The sequence below is a fragment of the Hyla sarda genome, chromosome 1 (assembly GCF_029499605.1).
Source record: "Hyla sarda isolate aHylSar1 chromosome 1, aHylSar1.hap1, whole genome shotgun sequence".
Lineage (NCBI taxonomy): Eukaryota > Metazoa > Chordata > Amphibia > Anura > Hylidae > Hyla > Hyla sarda.
The window spans coordinates 395,830,350-395,844,560 of record NC_079189.1 but is presented as its reverse complement, the minus strand read 5'-3'; the positions used below and the strand labels follow the sequence as shown (position 1 = coordinate 395,844,560).

Below are 14,211 nucleotides of genomic sequence, written 5' to 3'. Positions count from 1 at the left end.
TGAATTTCCCTAAGTTGCAGAAAAAAAGGTGCTATTTTACCACATCTGAGAAAGTCAATGTAATAATATGTTGTTTTTACAGCGATTTTGGAAAATCACACGGGAAACAGCCAAAATGCTGTAAAAACGAGAAAAATGCAGTAAGAATTTAACATGCCAACACAGCCTAAAGGCTTCAGATATTCATAAAACACCTAAATTGTCATTATAGGTGAAATCACTTGCCCCTTATGGTAATATTTCCCTAAAAAACACACTTTGAAAAAGAAAACGCATCAAAACTCAACATGGTGACAACCCGTTTATAAGCCTAAACTCTAGCAGCCTGAGGACCAGGTGATCAAACTCCACATCATCTCTCCCTCTGCAATCCCAGAGGATTCTGGGAAATGTAGACAGCAATAGGAATTAATTTCAGTCGTAGAACTCATGCATGTCACATCAGCAAATGGAAGTAAGCACAAGACATACACAAGAACCTCTACATTATTCTCTCATAATAGTCTAGGCTGACCTATATAAGCAAAAAACAAAAAAACAGTGCTTCTGTTTGTAGCTTATTCTATCAGAGGATAGTAAAAAAAAAAAAAAATAACATATGATCTTCAATAAGTGGAACAAATGTGTATTACAGTATTTTACAAGCACTGAAGTTGATCAGTATATGAAGCTTGACATTCAGCTTTTATTATATTATTTTTTTTTTTTACAGAATAGGTTGTTTGGCCAAGGGAGTGAATTTACAGCCTAAATTCTGGATGAGGTACTAAAAACGTGCGGGAAAGAATACACAGGCAGGCAGAGAGAGATGAGAGGACAGGCACAGTGTCACCAGATAAACGATTATACTGAAAATTGACAGTTGTGGGGAATTTATTCCTGTTTCAGCTAATTAAAGTGTTAAAGTTCTTTAACACCATTCAACCGCCGCCAAAATCATAAAATATTGATCCGGAGATGGGCCCGGAGCCAGGAGGAAAGGAGGGGTGGCAAGGGGGCAGAGTAATACTGTGCGAGATAGACTCGACCACAAAAGAAGAAAAGATAGCTAAACGAATGTAAGACATAATGAATAGTATTAAGACAGCAAAAAAAAAGAAAAAATGTACCATTTCAAAACAACAATTGCTCCTGTTTTTGTATAATCTATAAGGTGGTTTATTAAAAACTGGTATATCCATTTCACAGATCTTTACATGATTTATATAGGCATAGCAGCTTAGATCTCAACCATACAGTATATTCTCTGTTTACAGCTTATGTATGAAAGCTAGAAGACTAGCATATTTTAATGTCATTCACAAGTATTGCTGCTTTCTCTCATATATTACAGTGACTTAAAGGAATTATCCCACAATTGGATATCCATAGGAGAAGAGATAATTGGCTGATCGGTAGGGGCCCAACCCCAAGGAGCCCCAGCAATCACAAGTATGAATCAATGGAGCACTGGCAAGGCATGTTCATTCGGAGTCACCAATTTGATTTCAATGGCCAATCCTAAGGATAGGCCATCAACACTGTGATCTCGAAGAACTACAAGGGAGGGCAATTGCTAGAAGAAATTATTTATTAAGGAGCTTTCCAATTTACTAATGAACTAAATTTTGGATGAGAGGTTTGCTATGGTGAAGCTTAAAAGGGTACTCCGCCCAAATACATCCTATCCCCTATCCAAAGGATAGGAGATAAGTTGTCTGATCGCAGGGGTCCAGCCACTGGGACCCCCATGATCTCTGTCCAGCACCTGTGCCTCACCCGGCATTCTAAACAACATATTTAGAACATTGGGTTTCTGCTGCCAGAGATATGACGTCACGCCACCTTGTGAAGTCACATCCCCTCGTGATGTCATGTCTCCCGCCACGGGAACCCAGCATTCTAAACATACTGTTCTGAATGGCTGGTGTGGCCCAGGTGCTGCGTGGAATGGATAGGGGATAAGCTGTATGTGGGTGGAGTACCCCTTTAAAGGAACTGTATAGTCAGTAAGTCCAATTCTTATGTTAGACACATTTTTTTAAAATGTTTATGTTTTTTCTTTTTTTTCTTCGAATCTGCCTATGTCTTTACCCATATTAAGAAATAATTTTGAAATCCTGCAGGTTTTTTACACTGGCCACTGAGCCTCTGAATAGGCTGACACATTCTGTTCTGTAAAGACCTCTTTTAAGAAGTCATCTTATTATCACAGACAGGATTAAGATAAAAGGTAACACCTCTATTATAAAGATAGAGGCAAGTACCACAGGGTCACAGCATAGACAAAAGATGATGGTCACATCTTCCCTCCTCCCCCTTCCTGCACAGTGCACTGACCTCTGCATAGGCCACAGAGCATAACTAGAACACTCTCCTATAGAAGTCAATGAGTCATCTTCAGACACCATGCGGATGCGTTAAAGCAGTTTTCTAAACTATTGTTAACAAAGCAGAATACCAGCTTAAGAAAAATGGTTGCCCCATGTATGTACAAGACAGAATAAAAACAGTAAGAATAAGATCAGATTTGAAGAAGGAAATATGGGTCACTATCCAGTTTTAATAAGTAAAGAAAATGTTGTCATGCACTATACAGTGGTTACTTTTAGCACAGGACAATTTTCTATCACAATCACTTTAATAACTGTGCTCTCCCTGGATTATTGTTATTAGCAGGTTGGGGACAAGGAACATTAGTCTAAAGCTAACTAGGCTATACTACAGCATTGACAGAAGCTAAAATAGTAAAAATAGATTAAAAACAATTTAACAACTATAATGCTGGATGGAAATCCAAAGACGAAAGCATAGAGGGGACATCTGATACATGGGACAATGTTTTCATGGACACCTAGCTTGCTACTTGTTGACTTATCTTTCCTAGTAATTTGGCTTACAGCTTATCGTATAAAGGCCTAGGCCCATTACAGTTTCCTTTTCACTGAATTTACATAATATTACAAAATATAGTATATTGAATATGAAAAGACTATGCCCCAGATTTATCAAACTGTGTGAGAGAAAATATAAAGAGATTTTCCCACAGCAGCCAATCACAGCTCAGGTTTCACTTTACCTCAGCTTGTTAACTGAGCTGTGATTGGCTGCTGTGGGAAAATCTCTCTATATTTTCTCTCACACAGTTTGATAAATCTGGGCCTATGAATTTAAGGAATAGGTAAATTTACACTTGGTTAATGGTGAAAATATATTTTTCAAATAAATAATACATCTTTATAACCTGTGACTGTCTATTCAAGCTACGGTCGGTAAATAAGTGCTGAGTAAACAATGGCTCCTTTGTATTATATTGTCTGGTAGTTCTAGCAGAGCAATTCTAAGATAGCATATACATGGCCTGCAGTATAGTCCATGATGATATTCATTATATTGGCCCCCTGCTTACACTTTTATGTTTGACATTGTATGAACATGCAGATACAAAGTAGGATCAGCTTCCAGTGGATTCTGGAGCATTAAAGGGGTATTCCAGGAATAAAATAAAAAAAACAAGGCATTTTTTCTTTCAAAGACAGCGCCCTCATTGTCTCCACTTTGGGTGTGGTATTACAACTTGGCTCCATTCACTTCAATGGAACTGAGCTGCAGAACCACACCCAACCTGGAGACAAACAGCAAAAGGTCTTTGAAAGAAAAAAAAAAAAGGCCTGTTTTTTGATTCCTGGAATACCCCTTTTAAGAAAATCCAAGCATGTACCAATAGAAAAAGAAAGCTATGTATTGCCTTGAACAGGCATTAATCTGAATACCACATTCTACAGAAATTAAGGTGGATGGCAAAGACCACATAGTACCATGCTGTGGTATAAATTCACGATATAAACACATTTTGTTATTTGGCCTTTTATTGATACCAACTATATAATTGATATGAATCAATAATGCTAAAAGAAAAAAGAAGGCTTACTGGGTTCCTGTTGGCTCCTGCAGACAGTTACAATTCTTTCAAGTACAGCTTCACCGTTCATCAACCTCCACTGTGTAAGATTTTGATGGTGACTTGTAGAACGTAGATGTGACATCATACCAAGACGAGATCCCGTGGTGCTGTCACATGGGGCACAGCGAAAACACACATCACTTCCACCAATGCCTTCGATGGCCTGCAAAAACTTCATACAGACATATACATAGAAAGAATTCATTAAGACGAACTATCCACATCTGTAAATTACCAGTCGTAATCTCATCCTAACAGATTTACTTTATCGTGGCTGCAATTTACCTAAATTATTTGGTAATATTACAGTAAGTTTGTCTACACTGGAAACCAATGGTTAGGGCCAATGACCTGTTTATGTTTTTTTCCTTTATTTAACCATAATAGCAAGCACGGTTGACACCCACAACAGTTACTGCATTCTTCTAAAAAGATACTGAAACACATTACCTATTAACAGCATGTCATAAAAACATATATTATTCTTTATAGCTATCTTAGTGCAAAACTATTAATCTGGTGTATCTAGTATACTTGTACCTCTTACAATATGAATACTGTGCATGACTGAAACGTTAAGAAAGGCTATGACAAATGTTTTTGTTGAAAAATAATGGCTCCTTCTGCCCAATAAGAATTTCAAGTATTTCCTGTAGGGGGCTCTACCAGCAAGGCTATATTTTAGACTGTAAGCTCCAATGAACAGGGCCATCTCAGTTTTATTGTGCTCCATGTCTTGCTTATGTGTGCAGTTTTTGCTATGGATTATACCCATCCTCCAATTTAAAAAAAAGTGTAAAAATTTCTAGAAAAGAGGTAACTAGTTGGATTTCTGTTCTCTAGTAAAGGATTTAATAAATCCATGTCAATAGAAGCAGCATATAGGTTTAGAAAAAAACAGATCACTGGTGAAAGAGAGAAAGAAGGCTAGAAATATGATGTTCACAGCCGTAAGGCTATGTTCACATCCGTATTACCCATGCAGCCGGACAGTGTACTTTTCCTTTACCAGAGGCCACTGTCATACCACTGTACTGTGAACAAGGTCCAAGAGCTTTGAAAAGTAGGGGACAAGCTATAATATTGTTTTACATATACTTCAGGTTCATTACCATTACTAATATGAACCTTTTAGTTTGATGCAAGTTTGACTGATCAAAAAAAGTTTCTAACAATTTCAATTCCTGATGTTTTACCATGGTTATTGTCACATATTGGTTACGGACAACCGGTCCTTCCACTGAGCACCAGATTTCAACCAGTGTGCAGAACCATATGACTAACAAATGTATATCAGAAGCTTTGTTAGGAGTTTTTTTTAGCAGATTCCATCACAATTGATTAAAAAAAAACTGTAGTAAATTCCGGTGAAATAGGTGATGCCATTATATGTCAGTGGGATAAATTTAGTGCCATTGGTATCTGTTGTGTGACGGATCTACGTGATGAATCAATGCAGCTGTGAACTTATCATGGGAAAATTGAAACTTGTTACCCTCTCCCTCACAACTAGTTGGAAAAGACATATTGGGTCATTTACTATTGGATCATGGGAAGCCTAAATCCACTTAAAGCCTAAAAATTCAGGTGGGACTGCAGTGAGGGGTGTATCTTCCATTCACAAAAAGTGTTCCTGGAAGCTGAGATTTATGAAGCTGTCTAGTGAAGTCCTAGTTTAGGTGTCCATGTGTCTGCGTGTGACATGGTAAACATGCCCTGTGATACTCTTCCCTAACAAAGCAAATAATATCACAGTTCCTAGCACCACGTCACAAAAATAACTAAAGTGCATGAGCTTAACTACAGTGATAGCTTTCATAGCAGGGGGGCCTCTGAGGTGTAAGGACAATAGGGGAGATTTATCAAAACCTGTGCAGAGGAAAAGTTGCCCAGTTGCCCATAGCAACCAATCAGCTCGCTTCTTTAATTTTTTAACAAGGCCTCTGCAAAATGAAAGAAGCAATCTGATTGGTTGCTATGGGCAACTGGGCAACTTTTCCTCTGCACAGGTTTTGATAAATTTCCCCCATTGTTCCTTTTAGTTGGGAATAACAGGTTAGTGTGGGTTGATATACTATGTGTGTTCTGTATTACATGGTGCTATTATCCATGCCTTTAAAGGGAATTTGTCTACAGTATCATGTTGGTACAGGCATGTCCTGTGAGTTACACTGATAAAAATCATACTTACCGATCCTTGCTTTGTGCCTCCCCTGCGCTGAGTCTATGCAGAGTGGAGCTCTGTTCTGCAGCAGAAAAGGCTCAGCACAGGGGAGGAGGCATTACTATAAAAATGCCAGCCAGATGCCACCATGCACCAGGGGCTTGGGAACGCCCCCTGTGCACCAAGCCCCACATTTGCATATACCAAAGACTAGGGATTACCGAAGACTGGAGGCACGGAGTAAGGAGTGGTATGTATGAATTTCATCAGTGCCACCTGCACTACATGCCTGTCCCAACAGGTAAGTGCAGGTGATACTGATAACAGATTCTCTTAAGTTATTACTCCCTATAATAATGTTTCAGATTTCTGTCACCAGGTAATGGGGGGACATCCAGTGTGAGGATGTAATCAAACAGCTCCCCATATCTCAGCTTTTTGAACCCTTATGATTGTGATGGAAGGGTAGGGGGATATAGAGGTTAATTGTAGTCACACCTTCAGGATTCAGAACTCATAGAAGTCATAAAATACTCAACATGGGAATAAAAAAGGTTCTCAACACTTTATATGATACACAAATACTAATATATTCTAATCCTAAAATCCTGTGTATACTTCACCTTGTAGACACGCAGGCTCTCTTCGTGCCCTCCTCCTTGCACATGCAGCTGTATTTTCTCTCTGCTGTTGCTTTCATATCCACACAAGTTACATCTCAGGTGCAAAGGAGGGAAAGAAGAGGCCTGGCTATATCCGCTGATGGGCAGCTCTGCAGCTGAAGCTTGAGCAGTGGCCAAAGCTGCACCTCCCTCTCTCATATGGGCCGCTAACTGATATTTCTGTGCGTGTTTGTCGGTTTTCAGGTGCAGTTGGAAGTTAGCTTTAAGTTGGGTGCTGTAAGAGCAAAGACGGCAACAATGCAAGTCTCCCCGGACTTCTCTCCATTCCCTCTCAGGTAGAGACCGGCCTCTACTGGCATGAGAAAGTAATCCTTCCAGACTGTCAGTGGTAAAACAACGGCAAACCAAACAGCGGAATACCCCAGGTAACAGTTCTTCATCAGGGCTTGGAGATGACTCTGGTAAGGATGGAGGTGGAGGAATGGCCATTCCAGAAGGGTTTACGGTATTCACTTGTGAATTTGGTTGGTGATCTGGAGTAAGAAGGTTACAAGCTGCAGAGTAAAAGGGGAAAACACTTTACAATGTATGTATGGTAAAGCATGCAGGTATAAAATAACATAAACATGAGATCAAAATAGTTCTGGACTCAGCACCTTGCCTGTAATGGCACTAACACTACATTAAAGGGGTACAGTTTGTTCCAAACGCTGAGCAGTGGAGTACCCCTTTAACAATATCTTAAGTCTAGGCTAGATTTTAATCTATAGTGAAGTATTTTTGTTTTACATATAGAATGTTTATATCCAGAATATTTTCTGGAGGTATTAAGAAAACCAATGGCAATGATGAGATTTTTGCATTCCTTAAATTAAATAATAACAATTTCCTATCAGACCTATTGACATTGGCTACTGTTTATAGCACTAATGGCCAAAATTTGTAAATTGCACAATGTTATTAAATACAAATATTACATTCATGTTGTAAAGCTTGTTTGTTACCAATGCATGTCCTCACCTTGAGTGCCAGCCGAGCTGAAGTGCATGGGATTGAAAAGAAGTGGATGCTCCAGTCCCTGCTCTGGCGCAAGTGGGGTTCCATAGAATGGAAAGTTGTCTTGGCCCATTCCCAGGCCTTGGTGCAGCAGTAGTACATTCTGCATGTGCTTCTCACTGGTCATATGTATACGTAAGTTGCGGGAAATGTTAGTTTCATAATTGCACACTTTACAGTGCCATGATGCCTTTTGCTTAAGTTGACGGTCAGTGGGTGATGTTTGACTTCCTTCTCCTTGTCCTGTGTTCACTGTTGGTGCTGCTACGGGTGGAAGTGATGTATTGGCTGCAGGACCTGAACCTTGGTAGCCTTGGAGATTGGCCAAGTGTTTGTCAGACTGCATGTGTATGGTGAGGTTTCCTTTAGTGGTTGTGGAATAATTGCAAGCCTCACAACGATATGGCTTATAGCCACAGTTGTAGCTTTCACCTCGTGCCAAGCGTGGATGCTGCTGGCCACTGTGGCAATAAGAACAATGGCTGTGACTTTCGGGATGTTTTTCCTTCATGTGAACATCTAGTGTCTGTTGGTACTTATAATGCCAGTTACATTTGGGACATTTGAGAGTTTTGCATGAATTGCGAGAATGTAGCAGAGAAAGCTGGCCTTGAAGAGACATACTTTGGAATGATTGGGGGCCTGAGGATGGTGTGCATTCGTCAAAGACCAAAGGCCCACGATCTGCATCTGTTTGGTTACCCCCTTTGTCAGAGCCATGAAGAGCTCCCATTTGTAACAAGGAATTTGTCATCATTGGACCATAGAAGCTTTGGTTTGCAAGTAGCTGCTCATTTATATCTGAGGTCTGTGCGGCAGAGGGGTTGCTTTCCAGCATATCCTCTACCTCTCCCTCAACATCTTCACCCAGTGCCTCTGTTCCTGCCGAGCACCAGTTCTCTGCACTGTTCTTTTCATCTTTGTTGGCCTTTGAATCTTTGGCTTCAGTTGAATGGGATGTTCCTGTGGATTCACATTTGTGATAACTTAAAGGTGAATTGGGCACCAGGCCCATAGAAAGTTTAGGACTTTCTGGTTTCCCTTGAAAAGCCACATGACTTTTGGTATCGTGTTTTGTGTCTTTCACTACATCTTCTAATGTTCCAGACTGTTCAGTTGCACTTTGGATTACATCTAAGAGTGGGGTGTCTTGAACATCAGAAAGGGCAACATTCTCTGGCTCCTGGCCAGCATCTAACACAATGTGGCTTTTTTTTGGTTCTAAAAGGCTGAGAAAAACTTGCCCACTTGATCTATGAATGATACCAGAGGTATCACCTGATGCCAACTCATCTTGATATGGGTGATCTAACCCATGGAAGTGGGAAGCATGCAATCCCAGCTGCTTTCCACTTCGGAAATTAAGCTGGCAAGGGTGACAAATCCATGTACCATCCACTCTTTGTGTCCTTATGGTCTCCCCTGTTGATTTGTGACTAAAATCATCTTCCCCTTTATGCCCTTCTATTTCTTTTTCTTTGGGTTGGTCTTGTTTTCTGGGCGAGTTGCCAGGCGCCGGTTGAGTAAGTTCGGCTGCCTCAGCTGAGGTATGTAGGGATATTTGGTTAGAGCGAAAGCCTTGGTAGGTGGCGGTGAGACGAAAAGAGGTGAGTGGAGGATGTGACGACAATGTGCTTTTAGGGGAGTCCCGTGGTGAAGCTGGGGAAGGAAGAGCTCCTTCCTCCTCTTCCTCACCTTTCAGGAGGTAGACAGTTCCATCACTAGAAAAAAGCACATGTCCCACCAGGGCCTCCCCTCTGTCCTCATTTTCCTCCTTGTAGTTTGGCTGTACAGGAGATGAAAGCTTTGGCAGAAAATTTGGGTGTGGAGAACTGGGAGTCACAGGTGGCTGCAACAAGGAGGATGTCGGGCTGACATCTTGACATCCTCCTCCAGCAGCAGATACAGAGGAGGAGGCCGAGGAGGACAATTCTGGAGATGGGTTAGGAGGGGGGAGAGGGGTTTCTTTGGTGGCTGTTGGGCAAAGGGGTAAATTGAGGTCCAGAGGCCAGGAGCTTCTTTCATCCTGCCCAGAAGTGGCAAGGAAGCTTTCATCAGCATCCATAGCTGCACGGTTGATATGCAAGAATCATCTCAGACACAGCCCTGTGTACAAAAGAAGAATATTTATGAGAAAAAAAAATAACAAACAAGGGTAAGCTAAACTGATAGTAAATCACTATGCTTTTCAGGGTATAAATCAATAATAATAACAGTGTTGTTTTTCTGCATGCTCTGTCAAATAGGTTCTAATTCAATGAATGCACTACACATGAAAAGCATTATCCACTGCATGCGTGCCTTGTGTTATCACAAGAGCTAATTTATGTACAATTTGCCTGAGGCTGTATGCAGTATGGGGAACAATCACCTGCCTCTCTGGCTTGAAAGAATTTGGCCAATCTAATCTTTGACAAGGAATATGTTATGACAAGGTAAGGGTTAATTGCTGTTCTACTGGTCTCTCTCCTCCCCCCTCCCTGGAGTCCTTATAATTCTGTTCCCTACAGAGTCTGATGTTGAGGTGATTAAAGAGCTGTGAGCCTGAGCACATTAGCATGTTAATGAGTATGGAAATTATTAACTAAAGAGTTTTATTCTACAGCTTGAAAGAGGGGGGGAGTTTAATATAGGGTGGGGGTGGGGTGAAGCACTGGTGCAAGAATGGGGGGGTGAAATTGTTGAGGAAAAGAATAAAAAATAATGACAGCACGAGCATTGCTATTGTAATCACACCAGGAAGCTACCATATATCAAGATATATGCGTATGTAGCCACCAACATCAATAAATGCCTCCGCAAGAGCTCAATATGGAGCTGTCCTCATTATCGATAATCACTTTAATTGTTTATACTCCTCTTCATAATCAGAACCCAGGCCGGCCTCAACTAGCCAATTTATGCAGCCATCACCAGCCGGCATAGTAATGAGGAGCTAGTGTAGGGGCAACCAAGTAATACTGCCTAACACCCAAGAATAGATCATCTAAAAAACAAGCAACTGTACCGGGTTTTCTTACATTATATTTATGACTACTTATCCCACCGTATGACACAAAACTCATCCACAGCATTCTGTGCTTATTAAAGATCAATGCATTTGCTACATTATGTTTATACAACTGTTTATTACAATAATTTAACATATAGTAATGTATGCCCCTTTTACTTAACTGAAGTGGCCAGAAAAATATGCTTTTCTTTTAATTATTGCAGCATACTGGTATCGGTCAGTCAGCTATCACGCCCCCTCCCATAGACTTGCATTGAGGGGAGGAGTGTGACATCACACGGGGGCGGGGGCGGGACGTCACACGCCGCCCGCCCTGTAGTCGCCGGTAATCAGTCCCGGAGCGAACGCGCTCCGGGGACTGATTACAAATGGGGTGCCACGTGCATGATCCCGGGGGTCCCCAGTGGCGGGACTCCCGCGATCAGGCATCTTATCCCCTATCCTTTCGATAGGGGATAAGATGTTTAAGCACCGGAGTACCCCTTTAAGAACAACAGATGAATTAGTCAATATTGATTAAATGTTTTTGGGTAATTTTAGGCTTCGTTTCTATTTGCGTTATTGGTTCTGTATGTAACAGCTATATGTACATAACTATACTGGAGCCATTTTCAAATAAATCATGTGGATACAATTTACCTATGCTAGCTTCCTGTTGGGGTTCCTTTATCTTGATGGTAAGTATAGTCATGCAGGCGATGCTATTCTTGCCAATTGCTGTAAAAAATACTGTATATTAGAGCCCCTAAAACAAATACTAATGGTTCTTATATAGTTTCATATGATAACTATCCAGTTAAATTAAAACCCTTCTACAAAAAGTTCCAGAAACAAATAGGCACAATGAAGGACCTGTCCTTGCCTTATGAAAGGGATGCTCCAACTTCAAAGGGCCAAACTCACAGTGCAATGTAACATTTTTTTTTTTTTAAGTTTCATAAAGTTTTCACTTTATTTATAGTGCAGATAAATACTATAATGAAAATAAAGTGTCAGATGTCGACACAAGGCAAATGTAAAAACAATGGTATTGGTGAAGTTTCGTTTCCATTCCACTCTACAAATTTTTTTTTCCATGTCTCCTGATACATTGTATGATAAATTAAATGGTACCAATAAAAATATTACTTGTCCTGTATCCTTTATGGCTGTGTTAATGAAAACATTAAAAAAGTTATTGCTCTTGGAAGTCAAGGGTGAAAAAATAAACATGGAAAAAAGAAGAAAATTATCTTCTAAGGCTAGATTCACACGGCCATTTGCATCTGACCCGTTAAGATCGTTTTTTTCTTTTCTTTTTGGGCCGATCAGACCCTGAAATGCGTTGGATGCAAATGACTACTACCTACTATTACCTACTACTACTACTACTACACTTGCATGGGGTCCGTGACCTGGTAATTTTACAGGATTTTAGCAGAGAAAAAGATAGTGCTTGCACTATTTTTCTTCTTCAATAAACTCCCATCCTTCTGGACGGATTGCTGATGGAACTCCGAATAGCGGAGTCCGACAACAATGTGAACGAGCCCTTACTTAAAAGGTTAAGATATTTTAAATTTTCTAGAGATAATACATCGCCAACATATGAGGAGTCACAACACCAGTGGCCTACAGTAGTGTAGTGTTCCTACATTAATAGTGGCTCTGATCTAAATTCAAAGTCTAAAAAAGAGAAATGTTCAGGGGGGAAATACTTGTTTACAATACAGTTGTTCTGTTCTCAATTTATATGTCTTGAAAGATAAAAAAAAAATAATAATCATCATGTAATGATACACTAAATCACCTACACCAAGCTCATATTTATGGGAAGAAAAATACATTGGAGCACTGCAGTAGTTAGATGAAAATCATAAAAATGTGTAAGCTACACGTCATGCATACAGCAGTTTGTCAATAAAAAACATAGGCAGAAAATTCCTGATCATTGTTTACAGCTTTTGGTTAATTTAATGTCTATTTCTATTTTCTTCAGTCTACTGAAAATTTCCTGTTAGGGCTAGACAAGTATGCAAAAAGTGAAAGTCAATTCTAATAAACTATTATTGTCAGGCAGGTGCCAAACTTTTGAAGGAAAACTAACCGTGAAACTGACAAATTAGTCTATCAATAAACAATCAAAGCAAATAAATGTAGCCAATTTAGAAGAGAAAAAGCAAAGGTTTTTAATATCAGGTAAACTGTGCTAATTTGAAAAGTACTACAGTACTACAATTCAATAAGATAGACTCTGGTCAGAAAAATATACAACATATGCAAAAGATGAGAAAGTACATTGCTTGTATATACGGATGTACCATAACATTAAAACTATTGACAAAGTTAATAACATTGACTTTCTCAAGACGATGGCTCCTGGCAAGAGATGTATCTCCAAAACAGCAGGTCCTGTGGGGTGTTCCTGGTATCCAGGGGTTAATACTTATCAAATGAGATTAAAGGAAGGACAAGGAAGACCAAGGTTCATTTACTCACATGGGGAACAAAGGCTAGCCTGTTTGGACCAACTCCAAGTTAGAGCTACCAGTGGCATTGATGCACCGGATGTGCGTGTGTGGGAGGGGGGGGGGTGCTTGACGAACGCAAGTTCATCTGTGTGTGCATCTTTAATACTACAGGGGGAACAGAGGGGAGCCTAATAATATGTGGGACAGAATAGGGGCCTAATACTATGTGGGGGCACAGAGGGGGGCCTAATACTTTGTGAAGCTGTATGGGGGCCTAATTATATATAGGGGCAGTATGGGAGTCTGATACTACAGGGGGCCTAATACTATGTGGAACAGTATAGGGGAATAGTGGGGCACTTATACTATATGGGGGAAGTATAAGGGCCTACCTTCTATATGGGGGCACAAAGGGGGGTCTAAATACTATGTGGGGGCACAGAGGGGGCTTAGGCATGTTGCATAGTATACTATGCAACTTGTATAAGGGAAATAGTGAAAATCTTCAATGCTGCCCCAGCTTCCTCCTAGCCGTCTTGTTGGCCTACCACAGTGGATTTGAATGCTGCTTTCAGCAGACTAATGTGTCCTGCCACACTAAAAAATTTGTTAAGGAATAATTTATGAAACATGACATGAGAGCTCAGGATGTTGGCTTGGCCTTCACAACAATGTATCCTGGTGAACTCGGAGTGGACTCCCTTTGTGCTAGTGTCCACAACACTTTTTTCTTCCACAATAAAAGCACATTATGCATTGAATTTCTTGCTCATTACATTTTTTGTACTTATTGAACTATACTTCAGTGTGCTTTCAACCCACAATGTATCATTAACCATAGCTTTAATGTTTCCCTTTGTGTACTGCAATAAAATTATTACAAAACAATTGTTATTTTGTTGCTATTTTCTGCTATAAAATGGGTCATTTTATTGGTTTTGTAATCTGGTTAAAGATTAACT

General features: G+C 40.2%; 2 protein-coding genes across 3 annotated transcripts in view; one reads left to right on the top strand and one right to left on the bottom strand.

Annotated features, from left to right (window-relative positions):
* ZFHX2 (zinc finger homeobox 2) overlaps positions 1-14,211 on the bottom strand; it is an 86,992-nt gene that overhangs the window by 45,332 nt on the left and 27,449 nt on the right. For both annotated transcript variants that reach the window (XM_056526436.1, XM_056526428.1), the window contains exons 2-4: positions 7,751-9,892; positions 6,731-7,284; positions 3,911-4,115 (exon numbers count right to left, since the gene is read on the bottom strand). In XM_056526436.1, coding sequence (XP_056382411.1) covers positions 3,911-4,115; positions 6,731-7,284; positions 7,751-9,851 — 2,860 coding nt within the window. In that variant the 5' untranslated portion in view covers positions 9,852-9,892. The remainder of the gene's footprint in view (positions 1-3,910; positions 4,116-6,730; positions 7,285-7,750; positions 9,893-14,211) is intronic.
* The window catches only part of THTPA (thiamine triphosphatase), an 82,608-nt gene continuing 69,864 nt past the window's right edge, over positions 1,468-14,211 (top strand). Inside the window, exons 1-2 of the mRNA XM_056526590.1 lie at positions 1,468-1,988; positions 6,974-7,155. The gene's annotated coding sequence lies outside the window, so the exon portion shown is untranslated. The remainder of the gene's footprint in view (positions 1,989-6,973; positions 7,156-14,211) is intronic.